At 34.2% G+C, this 22,762-nt stretch overlaps 2 protein-coding genes across 4 annotated transcripts in view; both read right to left on the reverse strand.

Moving 5' to 3' along the window:
* The window catches only part of LOC128670762 (very long chain fatty acid elongase AAEL008004-like), a 127,457-nt gene that overhangs the window by 69,439 nt on the left and 35,256 nt on the right, over positions 1-22,762 (reverse strand). The gene's annotated exons all lie outside the window — the stretch shown is intronic.
* LOC128670764 (very long chain fatty acid elongase AAEL008004-like) lies at positions 288-21,451 on the reverse strand. 3 transcript variants are annotated; one of them, XM_053746741.2, is made up of 10 exons: positions 21,255-21,451; positions 7,260-7,324; positions 5,994-6,062; positions 5,043-5,125; positions 4,630-4,737; positions 3,864-3,944; positions 2,404-2,460; positions 1,738-1,980; positions 1,347-1,502; positions 288-1,205 (listed from the first exon to the last, which is right to left on the reverse strand). In XM_053746741.2, exons 3-10 carry the CDS (start codon positions 6,049-6,051, stop codon positions 1,092-1,094), a joined length of 900 nt encoding a protein of 299 aa, XP_053602716.1. In that variant the 5' UTR covers positions 6,052-6,062; positions 7,260-7,324; positions 21,255-21,451; the 3' UTR covers positions 288-1,091. The 3 variants fall into 3 exon arrangements, with proteins under 3 accessions (XP_053602716.1, XP_053602713.1, XP_053602715.1); XM_053746738.2 differs by lacking the exon at positions 3,864-3,944 and adding an exon at positions 3,494-3,577 and having other exon boundaries at positions 21,255-21,450; XM_053746740.1 differs by lacking the exons at positions 3,864-3,944; positions 7,260-7,324; positions 21,255-21,451 and adding exons at positions 3,494-3,577; positions 6,154-6,321.

The following is a 22,762-nucleotide window of genomic DNA, read 5'->3' on the forward strand; positions in this document are numbered from 1 at the left end:
TTTAATACATTTAGAATACTACGTAGACTACTAGAATACATACTATTAGAATTTTCTTTAATCTGAACATTATCCCAGTTTCTTCTTCAGTGCCAAATCGTCGGGAATTTAGGAACCGCTTTATTATTTTTCTTCTCAATTTTACATGGTCTTTAGCATTGGCAGTCAATCAGTAGTAGATTTGACAACATCAAGCCAAAACTTTTTGGGTTAGCCCCTTCTGTCGCATTTTCACCTACACTGAATCAATAATGTTCCCAGCAATTGATTTAATGAAAAACAAGATGTAATTATTGTACTTATTTATTTGCGTATTTTTGTATAAAAATTATAATAGTAATAATAAACAGATTTCATTGAATCAGACAATTTTGTTACCAATGCCAGGTCGCAGATGCGTATGGACATTACAGTTCATCGTATGAAAGCACCTTATTTTGATAAGTACAAAATGAAACAAAACGGAAGACTAAACAAAGGAAGAACTTCGATGGCTATTCTAAAAAACCCGTTAATGTCATCTTATATATACATAATTTTGGTATTAAATAAAAGATAAATTAAACAAAATAAATAACCAACACAACCACTTCAACATAATTAATCTAAAATCACATTGAGTAAAGTCAATGTAACAAATAGTACTTAACGTACCTAAACAAAATAAAGTACATAGTTAAAATTAACCACAACATTAACATTGCCAGTCAAATGTTACTAAAGTAACATGTATATTTGATTCATCATGTACTATTCTATAATATTCACACATTACATTACAAACTTCCGATCCTGCAGCATAACATATAAAACAATTAACAAATCACTCGGAAACGCGGCAAGGTCCTCATTCGGTCGAATACAATGTGGAATTTCGTACGCACCGTTATGGAAATCCAGATACGTCCTCTCTAAATCTAGAAACGCCTCGTAAACCTAACGAAAATACAAAACGCTATGCGATCACAAGTCTAGCTATGTTCGTACCGTTAAATAAAATAAAATTTACACCATTACTAAGAGTATGTACATCGGCTAGCGGCTAGACCACAGCACAGGCAGCACTCGCGTCGCTACCAATCACAGAGTCGTCAGTTGCCGGCCGGCAGCACGGTGCGCGCGCGCAGATGCCCGTTGCTGAACCCGTTGGCGCCGCGCTTGTACAGCGGCGCCAGCGACGTCTGCGGCGGCGGCGGCGCGCGCTCCTGTCGGGGCATAGTGCATTACAGGATATGGCGAAACTCCAGGGTTAGCTGTTTTCGTATTATTTGACAAATAAATTATTGATTGATATTGTTGATTTGAGATTTTGCAATATATGGGTATGATTATGACATATGACGTACCTTCCTGGGCTTCTTGTAGGAGTTGATGTAGAAGTCTCTGAAGAGGAAGAAGAACATAACGCCGTGCATGCCGATCCACCAGACGAATGCCCGCGGGTAGTTGCAGTCGATAAACAACAGCTGGAACGCATGCACCACGATGCAGACGAACTGAGTCTGGAAATCAAATTATTTTATTAAAGACGACCCCACCCACTAATAGGCAAGGATTTGGGGTCACTGTGGCAGATATGTAAGCGGAGTAAGTTAGTCGAGACGATGAGAAACGACTAATTGTAAACGTAATTTGACACAGGCGAAGTGTGAGTTTACATTCACATCTCACTAAAAAAGAAAACGTACAAACATTTCCCTTAAAAACGTTAGTGGGTTATAAATAATAACAACTCACCATCTGCAACGTAGTGACGTACTTCTTCCACCAGAGATACTTGCGCATGTGCGGCCCCATGGCGGTGAGCATGTAGTAGGTGTACATGACGATGTGCACGAAGGTGTTTAGGAGCCCGAAGAACGTGGAGTGTCCGCCCGGCGTGAACTTCACGCCGAACCACACGGACATCGGCATCACGCCGTGGTGGATCACGTGTAACGTCGACACTTGGTCATTCTTCTTTCGCAGGATAAAGAAGAACTGGTAACAAACAGGTACATATACAGAAAACAATGGGATAAGTCCGCCTTTGTACATGTATCTTTCTTGTAATATTCATTTTAATTGATGTACTTACTTATTTTCGCGCAATATTACAAACAAACAATGTTGTGAAAATGATATTCCAAATAATACAAGTGGTTTGTTTATTTGTATGGTATTCTTCACTTTTAACAAGATTTCACTGTAATCAATCTTGTTGAAATTTTGCATACATATAAGTTTAGAGTACCTATAGAGGACGTAAGGATCACAGAAAATAACTTTAGAGTGGGTTGCATTTTACCAGTCAACATCGCGGAAAAACGCAACGAACGCATTTTGAATTGACGGGTACAATTACTTTACCGTTGTTCAGTAGGTACATAATAACTGTTAGTTGATAATATAAAAATAACTTACCGTATCAAAGAATTCAGTGAACTTGGAGAAATAGTACCACCAACATGCGTGTACCATCTGAAAAAGTTAAACATTGCATTAGTAAATAGTTATTATCGTATCAGGTATCTAAACCAAATATTAATAGACAGATAGGTATAGCAAAGCATTACGTATGTTACTATACTACATAATATTAACATTATGCCGGTTACACACTATAGCCGAATTTGGAAAGAACCCGGACGCAAATGAATGGAACTTGCGAGTTTGTATGAGAGCTTTTATTAACGCGATGAAAAAGTAGTATGCCGAACCCGCCAGTTTGGGGAACGATTCAGCGATAGTGTATAACATCATATGGCAGCGGACTTATCATTAGCAAAGAAAATATCGTGGTGTATAGGCGGTGCTTTCAAGCTATATTCGGATTTTAATCGCATGAACCTGCGAAATGAACAAAGTGATATTTTCCAAATAATTTTATTAGCCGCAAAAACAGAATAATAGGAATCAATCAATCTCCGTAAAAATAACTCATACATTCGATACGAGTATACAAGGATCGCTATAAAACGGAAGCAATATAGGAACATTAAATAATAATGAATTTGGGAACAAAACAATGTTAGGTGAGATAACACCATGTTTTCTTAATAAGTGAAAATAAAAAATATATGAAAATAGGTATGATACTTTTGTTATGATGAATAATGTCACTATGTAATTAATGATGTTTTCATATTTATCCCAGTATTTTTAATGCATTATTTGAGGGTGTTGGCTGTCTTAAGAGACCCACGACACGAACAACGACGACTGACTGCCCGAGCTCACATTATGTGCATCAAAAATAATTACAAGCGGGCTAAGAAAACCAAGCAAGCAGCGGGCTAAAAATTGAACGAATAGAAATTAACAGGGTGATATGTTAAGAGGAAAGTAGTATTTAATTATTCTAAAAGTAGCCGAAAAGTGAACTATTAGTCATAAAAATAGTGCAATAGTGGAAATCGAGCAATTTGCTATGAGGCGGGACACTCACAGATAGTGATTTTTGAAAATGTATGAGTGGAAGTGTTGGGATAGCAACAAACAACTAGTAATTCACCCTCATTGTCTGTGGCCTGGTCGAATGGTCGACCGGCTGGCACCGATAGCTATACTCGCCTGTGAACCAGCCCGCCCAACCGATCTGAAACAACACACCATCACCAAACCCTAATTATTTGTATATTTACAACAGAGCACATGACGACGATAATATACTACATGTCACTTATGTTAGTACATGAATACTAACTACATGATATATAGTACAGCAGCGCTAGCTTTTCATTCTTTAATAAAAATATCCCTGAAAATCTATGCAAAGTGTATTTACAAGTCCTGAATATAACATGGTATTTATATACAATGAGCAGATGTTAGTCCCAAATAAGAGCCAAGTCGTGGGGTGTTTGCACCCTTTCTTCACTTACTCTCGTGGCTATAGGATTGTCTGAGTAGTCCACAGGCTGACATCTTAGGCTGTAATGATACAGCCAGCCCCCCATCAAACTCTGGACGAGGCACATTAATGTTTTAAAAAAATTGTACCAACATAAGAACTATTAATTTGTTTAATATCTTTAACTTTATTTAATATCTTTAGGCTCCTGTTAAAATTTAAACCATTACACAATTAAAAACATGTTAGCTCGGATATTAAAATTAAACCATTACACAATTAAAAACAGGTTAGCTAGGATATTTTTATTGCTTTCAATTCTTGTTAGTGGTCAAGCAATTACTTAATTTCTCTGTAGTGCTATTTTATACAGCATCGAGATTTCTTAGTTTCAGACTTACAGATTGTTCACTGGGTGCTGAATATATAGGAGACCGTCAAACTTATAGTTCTTTTTAGAAATCTTGAGAGAAACATATCATAATCTGTTTTTATATTTCATTAGGAAAATCAAAGCTTATATATCATTTACTATATCATCAAGACTGTGACATTAATTAATTAAGTATATGTATGTTTAATCATTTGTAATGCATAAAGACAATAGCATATTACCTTAACTGGTATGTCAGCATGACATGATCTTTTAAGTAATAAAATTAAGACTTCATAGAATTGTACCATAAAATATTCAATATCATCAAGAAGGCAGTATGTACCACGTCAAAACCATTAAAAACTGAAAGTTGAACTTTACTTAAAATAATATTTAAGCAATATACAAATATATAACTTACCTGATAAAATAGCCATGCACTGAAGATAACTTGTAAAAAGTTATAGCCTATAATTATATTTTTTAATTCGAAAGGTTTACGGTTTTCCATAAGCCGAGGGCCCAAAACCTGAAATGGAAATAATAAAGATATTAGTTTTTTAGTTTATTTTTAGGGGTGCTTAATTTGGCAACTTTTGCAAATAAAGCTTGACAATCTACAATAACAAAATTATAGCAATATTTATGAACCTTTTTATCATAATGCTATTTACTAATAATACATTTGAAAATCCAGAACATACACAAAAGTTATATTGATTGATTGAGATTGTACTTTGTATGTACCTATTATATATGTATATATTATTGTAAGTAATCTAAATACCCAAGTTTAATATTGCAATTAATTTACAAAATATTTTTTTGGCTCACCTTGACTAGATAAACATATGAAAGGCAAATAATTAGTGTTGGAAATGGAGAACTCATGAGGAACCATGGATTTGTTCGGGGATCTGAAAAAGAATGGTTTAAAATAAATAAGTTTGGTTATCAAATTTTAAAGTTAGATATGTTTGAAATCTTCTAATACTGTAAATATTTATTTATGAGCCATTACAGTGTCATTTGTTGATATTGACAAAATTTTAGAGTCAAACTAATCTCTTGTAAGATTTTTAGTAGCGATGATGTAATATTCGTTGACCTAAATATATGCCACTGAAAATGTCATCCAGATAAAATTAGGCACATTTAAGCCTGCAAGCAGCGAACTAATTAAGAACATATAATTATGAAGTAGTATAGATTATACTAGGTAGGTATACAGAATGTAAAATTTTTAGAAACATTATAATAATGGTGGTATCAATAAAATAATTCGGAAATTAAATAGGAATTTAAAAATTATCTGTGTATAAAATATATGTAAATAACATTATATTATAGGTCAATTTAATAAAGAAATGCATTAATATTTTTAGAAATTTGAATGTGATACATAATAAAAAAAAAAACTTCTAAGAGACCCCACTGGGTTTAATTGACAGAAATGGTTACATTTTTTCTTAGCAATATTTATAACATTTTTTTTTACAAATTATGATGTAAACACAAAATTAGTACGTACCTAAATATGTACCTGGTACATGAATAAGCCAGTAGGCACCTACCTCTGAGAAATGGGTGTTTTATTTACTTGGAACAGAAACTTATAGCTCATACAGTAAATAGTTTTAATTTGATTTTGCTACAGATTATTATAATGTGTTTTATCTGCATTTTACTTTAAACAATAACAGAGACTGGACAATCATGTCTAATTGGTACCTATGTAGTTTGTAGTGATAAATAGGCTGAACTATGAATGAGTTTATTACTCACCTCCATATTTGTCCATAAAAACGTGCATGTCGTCTAAATACTGTAGTATTAACGCCATTGTAGTGACTCCTAAAAATAATAAAATACCAGAATTCATGAAATAAATCTAGAAAATAGGTTGATACTGAGACCACAGTCCAGATGTAAGGCGGGTGGATACCTGAGTTAATAAAATATGTTATTGCACAGATATTTACACTAACACATTTTAATACTTCAAATTATAATTGATAAAAATATATAAAATTCACAAGGACTATTACGAAAAATCGAAATTGAAAAATAGGTTAGACATCATCCTCCAACTAGAATCTCAAAATCAAGACTGACTGACGGGACGGAATGAAATTGAATTGAAAGGAAGCACACAGATGGCGCTAGTTGATCACATCCTGTTGCGAACTATGGTTGCGAACGCAATGCCGCGCCGCCGCGTCGCCGGCGACGAAATAATGGATGCGATCAATGATTAAATATTTAAAAATAATGAAGAATGTAGCTAAGATTTGATTACATTGTAAGTGTCTTTGTAGGCCTGTGTCCACAAATATAGGTTTGTAGGTCAAGGTCAAATAGCTACAATATTAAAATTCTATCCTACTAGTGTTTACGTGCATCTACTACCTACGTGTACAGTCAACAGCATATTGTCAACCTACAGAATTGTAAATTCATTGTAAACTCGGTGTATTCGACTATTCGGTAATTTGACATTGAATTCGACAATCAATCTATAGGTGCACCTAGTGTGTGATTTTTTTATTATAATTTGTTACGTACTAGTTAGTAAAGAAGTTCGGTTAATATTTAAATTCGGGTAAAACTATTATAAATTATATATCCAGAAACCTTCCTCAAAAGATCACACTACCTCTATCTATACTGGAGAAAACCATACAAAAATACGTCCAGTAGTTTTTGGGACAAAGGGGACTTATTTTTAGGTATAATAATTATGTAAGGATGATAGTTAGTTAAATTGTTAGGTTACCGTTAACCGTTATTTGTTTAAGCACTTGATCCATATTTTGAGGCCTAAATGCGTAGATTTGCTCACTAAAGGCCGTGTTCGGCTCGGACTAGCGCAAATTTCGTAGATATTTATATTGCAAATAAAAAAACTCGATCTAAAAACCCCTGATCTAAAAAATCTGAAAATTGGTTTCGGCTTCATGTCTCCCCTTAAACGAATTGGCCAACATGGAGAGAGCAGGAAAGAGATAGAAAATATTTAAATGATTTTTATTGTTTAGATTTAAGACTTACCTGAAAACAATTTCGCGAGGCAAGTGACAAGTTGTTACTGAGCTGCAGCTTTATGTAGTTTTATTCTGAAACAAATAAAAAAAAGAATATAAATAGAAACCCTACCCGCTTAGATCTGCAGTATTTATAAGATGATATATTTTATGATATGTTTATATTGCATGAAGGATTAAACTTAATAAATAATAAAATTCTCCTGCCTAGTTAATCTTGTAAGCATTAATCAATCAAACATGCTTCACATCTGGTATCTGGAAGGTCTAGAATCCTAGATGCTCTTGCTCCGAACACCACGAAAACGCGTGGGTAGAAATCGATTTACGCTTGAATCTTTATGGCGCGAGTCTATTTATTTATTTCCGAATTCCATGGCAGCCATAGACCGTCACATGCAGGACCTAACTATAACCATGCACCAATCGGTGGTATATATTAGGTTATATATTAGTATTTATTCTGTATTAAAATTTTTTTATTTATTTTTAGTCTTTTCAATGAATACAAATATTTTTACTTTAGTCTTTGAAAAGAACGCTGGATTCATTGATTTAGTTACTATTCTTAATTCAGTGGCCCGCCCTTTACTTAGCATATGACCTACCTACATATTTCAGTCAGACATTGTGTTTTCTTTTGCGATAATAAGATAGCGCGGGATACGTATGTATATTTATCTATTACGATAACTATAAGTCGTGTAGATAGACATTTTTACCGATAAGATACTGATAGATATGAACTTCAATGATAAGATCAATCTCAGTTGCGTAGAGTTGTATACTTAGTAAACTAAGTAAGTACATAAATGAAATTTCGTTATGTAATTAGTTACTTTTTGTACCTTCTATATAAGAGAAAAACAGTTTGGTTATGTAGGTAAAATACCATTAAAAGAAATGGAGATTATACATTAAGCGGTTTATATGTTGACGCGATGGTGGTCCAGTGGTTATAATGTCCGTCTATATTCGAAAGGTCCTAATCCTACTCGTGCCATGTGAACTCATATGACACGAGGATTTGGACCTTGTTTAACAATCTGACCCATGTACCTACAGTAATTTTCTCAGGCAACCACTTGCTTACGGTGAAGGAATACCTAATGTGAGGGTAACTACACAATGGTAGATTCGTTCTCTAGTATGTACTTACTTGTCACTAGTTTTTGGTAGCTAGTCGTAAAAATCATGTCAGATGCTTTTTAGCGACTTGAATAAAATCTGACACCAAAATCTCATTCGATAAGAAAAAATCTGTAGGTTTCTATGCTTAGGTACTACAATTATGTTGTAAGTGGCATCTATATAAGCAGTCACTATTTAAATAAAGACATATTTTTAAGTACTTTACCTACATATGTACCTATGCAATAAAATAGATTATGAAAATTGATAAACAGAAATAAATAAATGACTGTTGCGGGTAGATGACTCTGAAATATATTCTGAACACTGCCCCTATTTTCATAAATCGATTGATAAATAGGTATCTACTCAGACAGGCCTGGCTTTGTCTACGCTACGCTTGTAAATTAATCAAACTACCTATATGTGTATGAAATGAAGATAATTTAAGTGACTGATTGGGGATTGCAATACCACGATACGTTTAAAATAAACTTCCTGCCATGTAGGTACGACCAAATTGTGGAATCAACTTCCTGCGGCAATATTACGGATCCGATAACTTCTTCTACTTCAAAAAACCAGAGATATTTAAAGTTTGAAAGGTCGAAATGCTCCTGTAATGTCCCTTGTAATGCATTTAATTGTTCCTAGGCGGCGGTGATCACATACCATCGGGTGTTCTATTCCGTAGAAAAAACGATTTTAATCTCCAATTAACAATTAAGTGACATATTAGAAAAAGGGACAATAACAACGTTATAAGTGAGAAGAATATTTTAAATTAAATGGAGCTGAGGAAGACCCACAATGGACAGAGCGTTTGCATTCACGTGAAATGTGGCTAAGATGAAGGTAACTGAATAGAAAAGAACAGTCTGGGAAATGTGAAAGACTCTAGACATGCTAATACCAACCCCACACAACCTAGAATAAGGCTAGATGGACGATGCTATGAAGGGAGGGAGATTACCAAACCAAGTATTCATTTTCTAACAACGCGTTCTCAACGCGTTATAATTTTTGTTGTATGTCTATGTCTACTATCTTTCTACTTTATATCTAACTCTATATTATGTAATGTCTATCATAAACCAAAACCTAAAATAAAAATAAATCCATCGGTTGGTGGTATAAAATAATTCCAACTTATCATCGATTGGATTGTTAAAAATTAGTTATATATTATAGGATTGTTTAAAAAAACATGGATATGATAACATTTTCCCGTAGCCAAAATTCAAGTTCAAGTTGAATGCCTTTCGCAGTACAAGGCAACCCGGCACTCGACTTCCAAATAATGGATTTCAAAGTCGATACGCTTGAAGAACGTCGGTCGAAACTATGCTGACCCTGCTCCTCGCTTGCGAATACACACGTAGCAATATCGAGTTAACCTTACCGTGTTTCGCAATCGTTTCGGTTGTAAATAAGTGGGATTGAGCCTCTCTTGTCATTTGATTATAGTTTTAATAGATACGAATTAATGTGGTTAGATATATTTTGCCCAGGCCGAGGAATTTGGTAGATTTGATGCATTAGTAGTCGGGACTCAATATTACCTTCGCTACGTGTCATACACATTAGCTGACTTCGAAAACGTGTGTCCGGTCCGCACGTCTTGTGTAGATTTTTATCTCCACGTTTTTGTAATCTAAGTATAAATATTGGATCTCGTTCGCGACTGATTAAACACACAGAATACTTTCTACGATAATATGTGATTAAATAATCAGTTATCTAAACTTGTTCAATTTCGGTTATCTATCGAACAACATTATTTAACAATTAAACAGTACCTGCTACCCAGCTATGAGCGTACACTATAATAGATTTCATAAAGCGACTCATTATAGATTGATTGTAGCAATATAATTTCGTTGTTGTCATTAGCTGGAGCAATCGCCTCGTGTTGACTACAAGTGGGTCATTGGCTGCACGTCGCAGAGTTATGTAAGAGCTAAGCGTAAACTGTTTCATCTCATACATCGAAATCCACCGCGTGTTGTGCCGCGATCCTTTATCAAGAATTTTTCTTATATATAAAGGTTCATTTCAGGTAATAAAATATGAATTAAGAATTTTCAGTGTGTATAATTTAATGATACCTATATTTAAACAAAATAATCTATGAATTAATAATTCCTTGTTAGTTTATTATTGAGATACAGTAAGCAGATTATCTACAAAAAGTACACATGTACGGATAAAAAAGTAGATAATGTAGAGATTCGTATTTATGTGCCGGTCATATATTTCCTCTTCTTCGTTGATTTATTTTCTGTGATTCGAAAAAGTCACATCTATACATACCTTCGTATATAATAGTTGTGATAAGCTTATAGGAATCGTGTACGACAATGACAGATAATAATATAATGACTGCTATAAAATCATAATTTATTTTAATTATATTTATTAAAGTAAGACATGGACGGAAGCACCCACTAGTGTTTGTGCAATCTGTGATTGTAATATTATATTGCAAAGTGCAAGGAATAATTATGCTTGTTGGGATCTTGTGTTATAATTACGTAGATCATGAAATTTTAATTACTGTTTGTCGCAAGGTCATGAAACAATAACCATGTGCGGTGGGGAAACACCAACCGGTATTTACATTCCGTGTGCGTCCCTGCGTACCTCCATGCAGCATAAATAAAACACAAAGAAACGCGTAGAGCCTCGAGGAAAACTTCATATCATACTGGACATTTTAATATGAATATAGTCCTATCTTTTCGTGAGTCTTCGCGTCTAAAATATCTGTTACTAGCTACGATGCTTCCGCGAAAATTTCAGCTTTAAAACTACCCGGTTATGTTCTAAATTTTAATCATACATTATGACAGGTATCCGAAAATCCTATATCTGCAGTTCCAGTAGACATTGATGTGTTGGTATGGTTGTTATTGGTTTACGACGTCGTTGTGCGAGAATTCGTTTCATAATCGTTCTCTGCTGGTATTTGGAAATGCCAAGATAAAATCTATCTATTTAAAACTGTTATAACGAAACATATGCAAGATTTTTATGGAGTAAATTTTATATACTGTACTTTTCGTGACTCTGCTATGTGAATCCTGAAGCATTCATTTATATTTTAGGGTTATGTTAGGCACCTGAAATTACAATTAATTATATTAAAAAGTAAAACTTTGCTTTTTTACGTGACATATTTATTTATTCATGTAACAATTATATTAAAAATTAAAAGGATTTTTATTCAATCGATAATTGTAATTAGGTATTTACTTTTGTTACTTTGTCATAAAAATTGTGCGACCCGTTTGACCTTTCTTGACCTGACCAGTCGATTTAGATAACGAACAAACAAAACATAAATACGATACTGTTTTGCTAAAACCACAAACTGAATATTACAAGTAAAAAATGCAATTTACTCGTTCATATACACTTAGATAATGTATTTAATAGATCTTTAAGCTTTGAAGGTTAGTTAACTTATTTGAATTTTAAGGCTGAACTGAACATTGAAAAAATTTTAAGGTTAGAAGGGGAGACATCAATCATCAATCATATCGCAAGCTACTGTCTGTTGCAATGTGCTGTTAAATTAAGATGCACTATACAATCATTTTGCTACATGAATCATCAGAGTAACGCAATAATGACGTATCTCTAGTTGTAAAGATGCGATGTACCGTACGAGGGAATTCTTATTCTGTGGATGTTTTGGCTGCAATGTCGTCAAGGATGTTGTAAAAAATTAAAGTACCTATTGTAATTGGATCGCTATTAATTTTTCATTTTCTATATGATTTTATGTGAAGTGTAAGAGTTTTAAGTACTGATACGATATAGTAATCAATAAATAGGCGAATGAGAACACTACTTTATTATATAGTTTATATAATTTCAATAAACTCCACCTGGTCAAAAGTATGTAATAAACATAATAAAATTACTGTCACGTCACGTCTAGCGTGTAGTGTAGCGACTGCAGAGGACGGCGAAGCGGCGCGTGCCTGCACGCATCTATCACGAAAATTCCAATTTGCTATTGAAATCCACTTTCAATGACATGAACGGACGCAGCAGAATAGCCGTGAAAGTAAGCGCAAAATAAAAAATATTTTGGTGATCGTCATTGGATTAGTATCGACTTTATATTTCTTTTGTGACCTGTTACTGGTCAAAGATCTCGACCAATTCTTTTTCAAATTTTATATTTTTTTTATAAATGTCTGAATTAATTTTATATATTTTATATTATATTGATATAGCAACAGAAATAACATTCATGTGGGATCCAATTTGTTTATTTTTTTAACTTCTATAAGTGCTTATGTCATTAATCACTTAAATCAATTTGCGAGCTAATAATGGGGACAAACGATGAGGCTTATTTAATCTATTAATTAATAGTTAAAACACACTTATTTGTTTATCGCTGTGTGATGATAGATCATTGCAAGGTTGGCCTACGGTAACCCTGAAGGCTTTGGTGACTTCCTGCTTAAGAGACAGCTTTGTTTTCAACAATATGTTCACTGCAATCAATAGGCATGTGTGAGACACTTAAATGTACGTCTATGCAACTATAACATTTAATATCTCTTTTGGAAATATCAGAGGTTTTTGCATCAGTATTTTCTTAATTTTTCTTTGGCGGGAAGATCTTCTCTTTACTGTAGTCGAGCGTGGTGCTCGACTCTCACTACAGCTTCAAGATCGAAAAAAAAACAACAATGTTGTATACCACAAAAAGCAATCTAACTGGAAATTCAGAAAATCCTGATCCCAAAGAAATGTTTACAGTAAGTTTTGATTAGTCTCTATGCACTAAATAAACTAAGTTTCAATTTTATGCACTTCTTTTTGTCTTATGAAATAAGATAATCGCAACAACAGAAATAGAGCAACTTATTGCAAAACACCTCATATAAAAATAGCACCGGCATTTGTGCTGAAAATGTTTATTTGTTATTGCATTCCATCTTGCACAAGAGATGCATAAAATGTACGCCATCGTCACGGAACCATGAAAGTGTATCATAATACTGGCGAAACGAGGTATAGTCAACATAGCTTTTAAAAATAAAGTACTATATTAGTTTTGGACAATCCACGTAGGAACTTATTTAGAATGGGACTTTAAATAAATTGGAAAAAGAAAACATCTATTAATTTATTGCTTAGAAGAAAAATATTAACTGATGCACAGTTGACTATTTCGTTTATTTTTTGTTAACTGTACCTACCTCGCGTTTCGTATCATACCTTGATTCCGTAATTTGCGGTAACACGTTTTGTTACTATGTGCTTGCTAACTATATCTGAATAGAGTTAATGTGTCGAATCAAGGTCCTCTACCAGTTTATGGTGCAGAACTCATGTGAGCTGCGTATTAATTTTCATTTTGCCTAGGTCTAGGTCGTTAAATTTGCATAATTTGTTAAGCGATTTGTCAATGGAAATTTAAGATATTTTTACTTTTACCTAAAAATATTGGCCGAAATTGGAGAAAAAGTGAAATATCATAATTTGACTAAAACATATTTTTAAAACTGCTACAACGTACGTAGAGGAAGTTGCCTACGTCGTAGTGCGTTCGTAGCCCGTGTGCTACGAACTATTTCGTGCGCCCGTGACCTTAAGTATTTTTAAACAAACATCGTAATAGTAAGTATCGTAACATGACGGACAAAGAATGGAAGGTCTGCGATACCAGCTGGACTGGAACGCCGAGCTACACGAACACGATACGATTACCCAACTGTTAGATAACGCTTCTCTTAGTTCTGTTTATGTCTAATAAATGGTGTTAATTCCATAATATCATAGCTATCTTTAGAAGTTGCTCAATTTTTAAAGGGTCACTGTATTAGATATAGCTTTTAATTTATTGGATGGTGTTATTGCTTGGTTATAATTTGAAACCATTTAGTGTGTGTTCATATGAAATCGTAGTTGAAACAATGTGGTGTATTGAACATATTAATAAAAACCAATTAACAGACAAGTTAAACGAAGTTTTTATGAACCATTTGAAGTTTTGTCGAAACATTGACCAGATACTTTCTACTCGGTTAATGATCATCTCTGAGATACCTACTAGCCTTCGAACATGTTAGATTAGATCTGTTGACTGCGAGTCACTAGCCATTTTATGACGAAAATATGAAATAACGTGAATGCCTGCGTGTTGCGGTGGATGTCGACCAGTACACCTTGTGTCTGTAGTTAATATTGCAAGCCGAAAGTAGAGCGCTGAGCTAATGAATCAGCTCTCCTCAGCTGAATGTTACACACTGCCGATTAGTTATTACAACAAAATGTTACGAAAATATTCTATTGCCGAAATTGTTGTGCCTTGTTATACTTGCTCCGAGTAATTATCATCAATTGCTAAATTATAAATTTTAGAGCGTTACAATGACAAGATATGCAAGTGCGTAATTAGTTTAAGGTTTTCAAGTAGACATTTTAATTATTGCCTTCAGGATTAGGATGTGAATATTGCAGCATTCGTTTTGCAAAAGCTATAACAGGCAGAGAGGCCAGTTTAGATCTACGTACATATTTGGTCATTACATTTAACACGTAAAACATAAACAGAAAAGCGTGTTCTGCCGTTGGACTTTGAATCGGACGTTTGATGAACTTCATGAGACTATACGTTATATCTTGTGTGTTGACGTAATCTGTTTACACCGAATTTAGAATATATATTAGTTGATATGTGCGATTTATTGATAAGTCATTCATTTTTTATATCTATGTATATATCGCAATTTTTTTTGCATAAAATATGAATTAACGAGGAAAGACATATTCCTTAATATAATTACTAATCACAATACAAATATGGTGTGTAATTATAAATGTTATGAAATTTTTAAAATTATGTATTTATTTATTTGACCTTCCTTCTCAAAGTAACCTTCTTTCGCAAAGTACGCCATTTTGTCTAAACGTAAACGACCACGCTCCGGTTAAAATCTACGTCAAATTTGACGGTGCAACTTACCCATAGAATCAATAATTTTGACAAGATATGTAAGGACTTTAATAAAGATAAAGGAAAAAGTCCGACAACTGTAATTATGTAACTAAAAGCTAATTATATGGAACCCTCGGTGAGCGATTGCCACTTGACCGGTTTTTATGGTCAAGGTTTCCATGGAGTCTAAAGTAAGGTTGATTAGTTTTTATTTCAAAGTTTCTCAGTTCATGTTTTCTAATATTTCTCAAGAAAGCTTTGGGCGCACGCATGGTTGATTGACCGTTGTGGTGGAATGGTGGCTGGTGGTCGATGCGTTGCGTTTGCGCCACACCCGGAGGCGAACAGATCGACCCTGAACTCAATTCGACCGCGATCATTTTGCAACTAATCGTCGCCCGCAGCGCTGCCTGCGGGCGACGCAAATGTAAACATTAGCAGGCGCTGGCCGAAGCCGCGAGGCCGCCGCGAACGTGCTCCTTCACCAACGACGCTATCCTTGCTCATGGTGACCCTGGCTTCAGCACATCTCACACCACCACTATTCTCACATTCCTTTGTACTTGCTAGTGTAAACACAAGAATGTGAGAACAGTCACTATCAAGGTTGCGCCAACTTATAAATAGGTCTAGGCTGCATCTAATTCCAAGAACACGTCACGTTAATTATCCTGATCTGACATACACTTCTTACTTTTCATAATTTTGGCCTAGAAGGAAATAATATTGAAGATCAAAAATGCAAATAGGTTCAATTCGACCTTTCCGTTACGGTACAGTCAACAGCACATCAAGTTACCCTGCATGAACCTCTATGGCGCGGTTATAGCGGCGAGTTTGCAATTAATTTGGGTAGGTTATTGTGCTGTTGTCTGTACACTAACATACATTTTTGTACTGGTACCGTTGTTGTTAAGTATGATAAAAACACAAGATATGTAACATTATGTAAATATACATTAACTTAATAAGACAAAAATATTTTGAGTATTTATTACAAGTTATTATAATGATGTGTATTCACAAGAAAATTCCATCGGAACTTAATTCGTATATATGTCTATATTGAATCAACAATATGCGAATTACGGATACAGGTATTACAGGTACATGTACATAATGTCTGTGTACATCACTGATAAATGTATTGTATGCTGACCAGTGGTAGGACACACGTAGTTTACTTCCCACTGGTCGGCCAAGGATCCTCACCTCAGAGCCTCTACTTCGTTTACATTTGTCATTTTTGTGCACAAACGAACATATACCTATTTACTTTATTACGTACATTTCGTTGTTATTTTCGTGTACTTTGGGTATTAACTTTGTATTACGTTAGTTTCCGTTTTGCTAATGGGAAATATCAATCCACTATATTATGTTTTCTGCTGACCGATACTAATAGAGTGTTTCGTTGATACGAAAAGATGTAGTTATTTACATGTCGAGATTCAAGATTTGCAATTTATGCTTTACGGCATTTTCGAATAAACAACTTTTTTATTTCACGAAATACCTTTTTAACCGTGAACAACGGTCGACAGCGGTTCAGACGCAATTGTCGCTTGTAATGTGAATTTGAGATCTTGTGTTTTTGTGATTATGATCAGCCGTTACCGTTATTCTTAGCATATTTTTAGAATATTCAAATACACAGAAAATACTTTTATCTATTTGGATGTGTTTGTTGTGCACTGTCACTGTTTGACTTCATCGCATTGCACCATTTATTATCAATACTTAATAAATTGAGTCACATGTGGCACATACATATTACATACAATTTATTGATGTCATTAAAAAGATTAATGTCGGATATTTTTTAAACAATATTTATGTAACTCGTTTTTTCAAAGGAAAGAAAAAGTCATGTCAGAAGCCTTTAGGCGACTAGAATAAAATCGGACGCCAGTGTTAGCAATTAACACATTCGAAAAGTAGATGATTGTAGGTATTATCACATCAATGTCAATGGCTGCTGAATCTACAACGAGCATGCTGACGTGGACCTGCTCGCCATTATCAGTTTGACGTCAGTGCGAAATATTTTGTACAACTGGATAAAACCGGTCTGGGATCAGCTTAAGATTTTAGCCGATCGACTTACAAGCCCTTTGGATATTGAACTTGTTTTCCGAAATCTAAAGCGGACATTAGAAGATAATTAACTTAACATCCAAATGCAAATAAAAGTTAATCGACATAATGTAAACTTAATGTAAATATATATCATTCATGTATGTAGAAAGCCAATAGTTAAATCTAAAACTCAATTTCACACATGAAAATTTGCGACACAGTTATTTAGTTAAATATACTTATTCATCTATATGCATAAATATCTATATTCATAAATATACTTATTCATAACATCTATATGTTAAAGAATGGATGCTAACTCTACGCTGTCTTGGAATACATGAAACTATATTTTGTACAAGATTTTCCGTTGGCTTGCACATAACACTTGGGGCCACCACTTTAAAAGGGCTAACAATTGGCCATTTTAGAAATGACGTAAAAGTAATTGCAGTAATGCTATAGCATTTATTAAAGCAAATAATGCAGTTGTAAAGTAAAACATCTATTGAAGAGTGATGTAAGAACTTGGAGCGTTTTCAAGTAAATAAATAGTTGAAATTGTATAGGTACTTATTCATTTTTAAAGCGCAATTTTTGATAAAAAGTACCTATGTAACATTTGTAATTTCGTGGTTAGATCACAAAAATAATACGTTTGAGTAAATGTAAAATGATTGGCATGGCGCAATGGATGTATGTGTATAATGCAGTATACTGATTATCATTCATATAAGTGAGTGATGAATGCGGGGAAGTTGTATGTCCTGCAGTATGCTGTTTGGCCATACTGATTATAGGTATTATCTATACAAACACAGGGTTGCCTCTTCTAATCCATTGTGTTATTAGTTAAGTACTAACACTGGAGTTAAATTTTATTTTTACTTTCTTTATGCAACTAAGACAATGATATTTATACATAGGACGGACTACAGGTCTGTCCTATGTATAAATAAATTTGAATAATGCTCCGCTGAAATCGGTCGCAATCTTATGTTTGATAGCTTATTTGGCGAAATAAAGAGATCGTTGCCAAGCCACTCAAGGCGTGTATCTAACAAGTACATTATAATTTAATTCTCGAAACAATGTCGATCTATTGTGGTATGTTTCTCGTTTGATTAGTGAACAATGCCCATAAACTCATGGGTTCAAATAGCCGTGGAAATGATTATCAAGTAACGCATATTGTTTTGGTATAAAATGATACTCAATCCATATTGTCCATACATAGACAATAGTACTTCGTTTCAAGGAATTATATGCTCCTAGGAATTCATATTATGGTTTATTGTCCAACTTGTCCTCAACTGAAGACAGAAAAAATAAATATTTTAGGATGGAGATTTCAGACGTATTTTAAAATATACCTTACGTTTTCCTCGAAAAAAAAAATACAATAATTAAGCGTGGGAACATTTTCTTTAACATATAATTAGTACATACTATACGTCATCCAAATGATTGAATTCATATTTTTTTGTTTCATTCTTCAAGGATAATCTTGGTTGAAGTTGAACAATTAACATAGCGTTTTTCTTAGTTATTACTTAATTATTAACAAAGTGATCACAATATGGGCATGCGTTTGAAGAAACAAATGTTTGTTTGTTTGTAATATCATGATTGTACATGAATTTTAAATAAATAAATAAATAAATAAATATATTAGGACAAATCACACAGATTGAACTAGCCCCAAAGTAAGTTCGAGACTTGTGTTATGGGATACTAACTCAACGATACTATATTTTATAACAAATACATATATAGATAAACATCCAAGACCCGGGCCAATCAGAAAAAGATCATTTTCCATCATGACCCGACCGGGGATCGAACCCGGGACCTCTCGGTTTAGTGGCAAGAACTTTACCACTGCGCCACCAAGGTCGTCAAATTATAAAAGCACATCATATTATGCACGATGTTTATGATTTATTGAAGAGTTTTATTTGGTAAATCAGATACACAAATTGTTATATGTAAGATATTATTAACTAATCAGGTCACTCAAATGCATTAAAAATACGTCTACTTGTGTATTTAATCCAGGTAAAGTATTTTTCAATTATTCATATACATTCAATAGCTTGTAGTAGATGTTATGTTAATCACCATAGTTAATGTTTATGAATTAGCTGGCAGTGTTTCATTGATAAAATTGATGGTTATTGGTGTAATTGTTTTAATAGATAGAGAAAATAAATATTAAGCCATGAAGTCGCATATTATTATATTCATTTAAAAGTTTTTTGGCGGGTGTTAAATTATTTCACAGCGTCTTTTGACAGCGCCCAACTAGGTTTTTGCGAATTTTTTTAATTCGCTGTTTAAGTTTTATGTTAATGAGCTAGATGGCAACTGGTGCCCCAAATGTGAAGACGACGTGACCAGGACATCGAACCGTTAGATATCTCGAATATCTGTGAACTATTCAACGTGTTATTAATTGGATATTTTAAAACCAGATGCCAACAATTCTGGTTCCTCATGATAAAGTGATTTCGGCTGAACAAAAAAATTTAATTAAACAATTCATTTTATGGAAGGTCAATTCATGATTATAATGGTATCTATGTATGTACTTTTTATAAACCTTCTCATATAAAGTTAGTTTTTTCCGTTTTAGCGGGATTTAATTAAAGTTGCCGTAGTAGGAGTTATTATTGGTTTTTCTGCCAGAAATGTACTAGAAGCATATAATAGCTAGTCCTAGACACAGTGTAAGTGTGTCTAGGCGATAGCTCGGTGTAATGTTAATCTCACGTCGAGTCACTGGCCAGCGACCTTACGTCACTCGCCACCGCCTCAAGCCACGCGCAGAGAATACTAACGCCTGCAGACACCTTGGTACATCCTTGGCTTCAAAACCGAACTCCTTTCTTAGTAGACCATTGCGTTGGATCATGTTTTCGGATGTTCACAGGAAACTTCATTCGTATCGTATGACCAATGCTTCCTTCAAAATTTTACACGATTGTCGGATTATGTTGACAAAAGCAACGGCTACATTCATGTGTGTGTATGTTTTGACATAATTATAAACGATATGGTATGACGAAGATTTGTTTACAATACTAATATAATGAAATAATCGAACTTTTGAGTAGATATAAAATTATTCACATTTTTGTGAGCTCTATTGCTGACAATATTTACATTCCGTGTGTTTAGAAAATCACTGCTATTTGTTATCGAATTCGCGTAGTCACAGCAACCACTAGAAGCGATAGTCCCTTATCTATTAACTTATCAACCGCGTGGTCATTCATTAACGACTCTGCGGAAAAATGGGCACTCCACCGACAGTATCCGACCCGAGGCCGCGCTACAGCCACTGCATGCAGCAAATTATCGTCTTTAGTTAAGGAAATTGTTATCTAGGTACTTGTGTTTATTTTAAGACTAGTGTCAATCATTTTGTAATACAATCGTAAACTAGGCCGCTACTCTGCTATCTTGTACGAATTACTCAATCATCATTTTCCATTTAAATTATTAGTCACGTTAAATTTGCAATACTTTGAATTTGCTTTTAATAAACCTAAATTTTATTAAGAAACCTGAACCTATATATTCCTTGCTCTGTTAATTTGTTTTTTAATTGTAACTTATAATTACTTAATTTTTAACTACAAAATTACAGAAAGTAATTATTTTGGTAGTAATAAATTTACCAATAAGTTACTTTCATGAAGTTCCATGTATGTTACCATCTGCCTTCACATAGTGTGCCTACAATTTTAATTGTCCATTCGTCCAGTTCATCACATGATTCAGAGGCCGCGAATAGTACACTGAGTTTATCACTAGTCATACCTGATAGCGATAGATGTCACACCTAATCTTCTTTCAGCTGACAGCTTCAGTCCAAAAACACATGCACTCCCGAGGGTTGGAAAACTTTATTGAATATGGAAAGGTGATGGCGCTAGGTAGCGTGTGAGTGATGGTATACGCGGTGAGCGCGAGCTGTGCGCCTGCGCCGCTCTGTCAGGTGCACAGTACTGGCCGAGCGCGACCACCACCACGCTTTTAAATCACTTCGCTATTCACGCGCCTTCAACTTGACTCCCGCGTCATTTACTATTTACTTAAATCACAAGCCGTATTTTTTCATCAGTTTTGAAAAGATTGTAAAATAATATAAGTTCCGGAATTACAGACAGGTCTGATACCAAAACGCAGATGAAAGTAGACTGAGAAGTACTAGAGTTCCTCTATTTATCCAAGTCCAAGAGTCCAAGAGTTGAATTTTGCATTACACATTTAATTTTGATTTGATCAGCTGACTTAATTGGCAGGCTGAATAATTGTTAACTTATTTTTTAAACTTGAAAAAAAATTGAAAATTCTACTTTTCAGTTTTTTGATAAAATGCATTTAGACTTTTTCCTTTAAACACATTTCATTTAGACTTTTTGTAAATATAACAATAAAATTTTAAAATAATGCAAACGGGTTGAAAATTTTATGCAAAAAAAATGGTGGCCTTTGGCATGTTTGACGTCCGCGTCGGAGGCGCCTGCGCAGCCTTGTTGCTGTTGGGGCCTCACATTTTTTTTACCTGTTCAAAAAATAACTACGATTTGCTGAGTTTCGAACTATATATTTGTTGAAAAAACTTATGTAAACTTCGCTAAACTGGTCCTGCCAATGTTAATTTGTCTGTTATACGTGTTTTCAGAAATGGCCGCGAGTAATTTCAATTATTTAATTAGTTTATCTACTTTTGTCTGTTCGTGTACCTTTTCTCGGCATCTGTTGGCGGACTGGTAGTAAAAGCCTACGGCTGTAAGTTCGCCATTTGCATGTGTTGCAACAATTAAATAGAATTTCATCTATAAATATAAAACCTGTTTGTTTCAACGATAGTGTAGTTTCGAGTAACTCTAAGCGCGTAATTAGATAAAATAATCAGCAGAAATAAAAAGTAGACGGTGAAAACGAAGGCGAACTACTTAGAGTGACGGTGTTATATTAAGGACATGGACGAGGTTCGTGGACACGACAAATGCCAGGAGCAGTAAACCAGTAAATCACACAGGAAACAAATATCTGGCTAGCTTTCGCTTAAACCTGGCAGAACGGACAAACCCTAGATATTCTGGCTTGATGTCTTTAAGGATGCTTCAGTGCCAATGGTCTGATAAATTCAGGATGCCGTATGCAAGGTGAAAAAGTACTGTTTTTGATCTTAGGTTGTAGCCGTTTAGATAAAAGTTTCGTGGAGATTTTGAAAAGTTGGGGCGATGTTTTCATTGTTGACAGCGCTGATTTCGTTGCAATATAAAGTAATAAAAAAGCCATTGACGCTAACTATGCGA

The sequence above is a fragment of the Plodia interpunctella genome, chromosome 6 (assembly GCF_027563975.2).
Source record: "Plodia interpunctella isolate USDA-ARS_2022_Savannah chromosome 6, ilPloInte3.2, whole genome shotgun sequence".
Taxonomy (NCBI): domain Eukaryota; kingdom Metazoa; phylum Arthropoda; class Insecta; order Lepidoptera; family Pyralidae; genus Plodia; species Plodia interpunctella.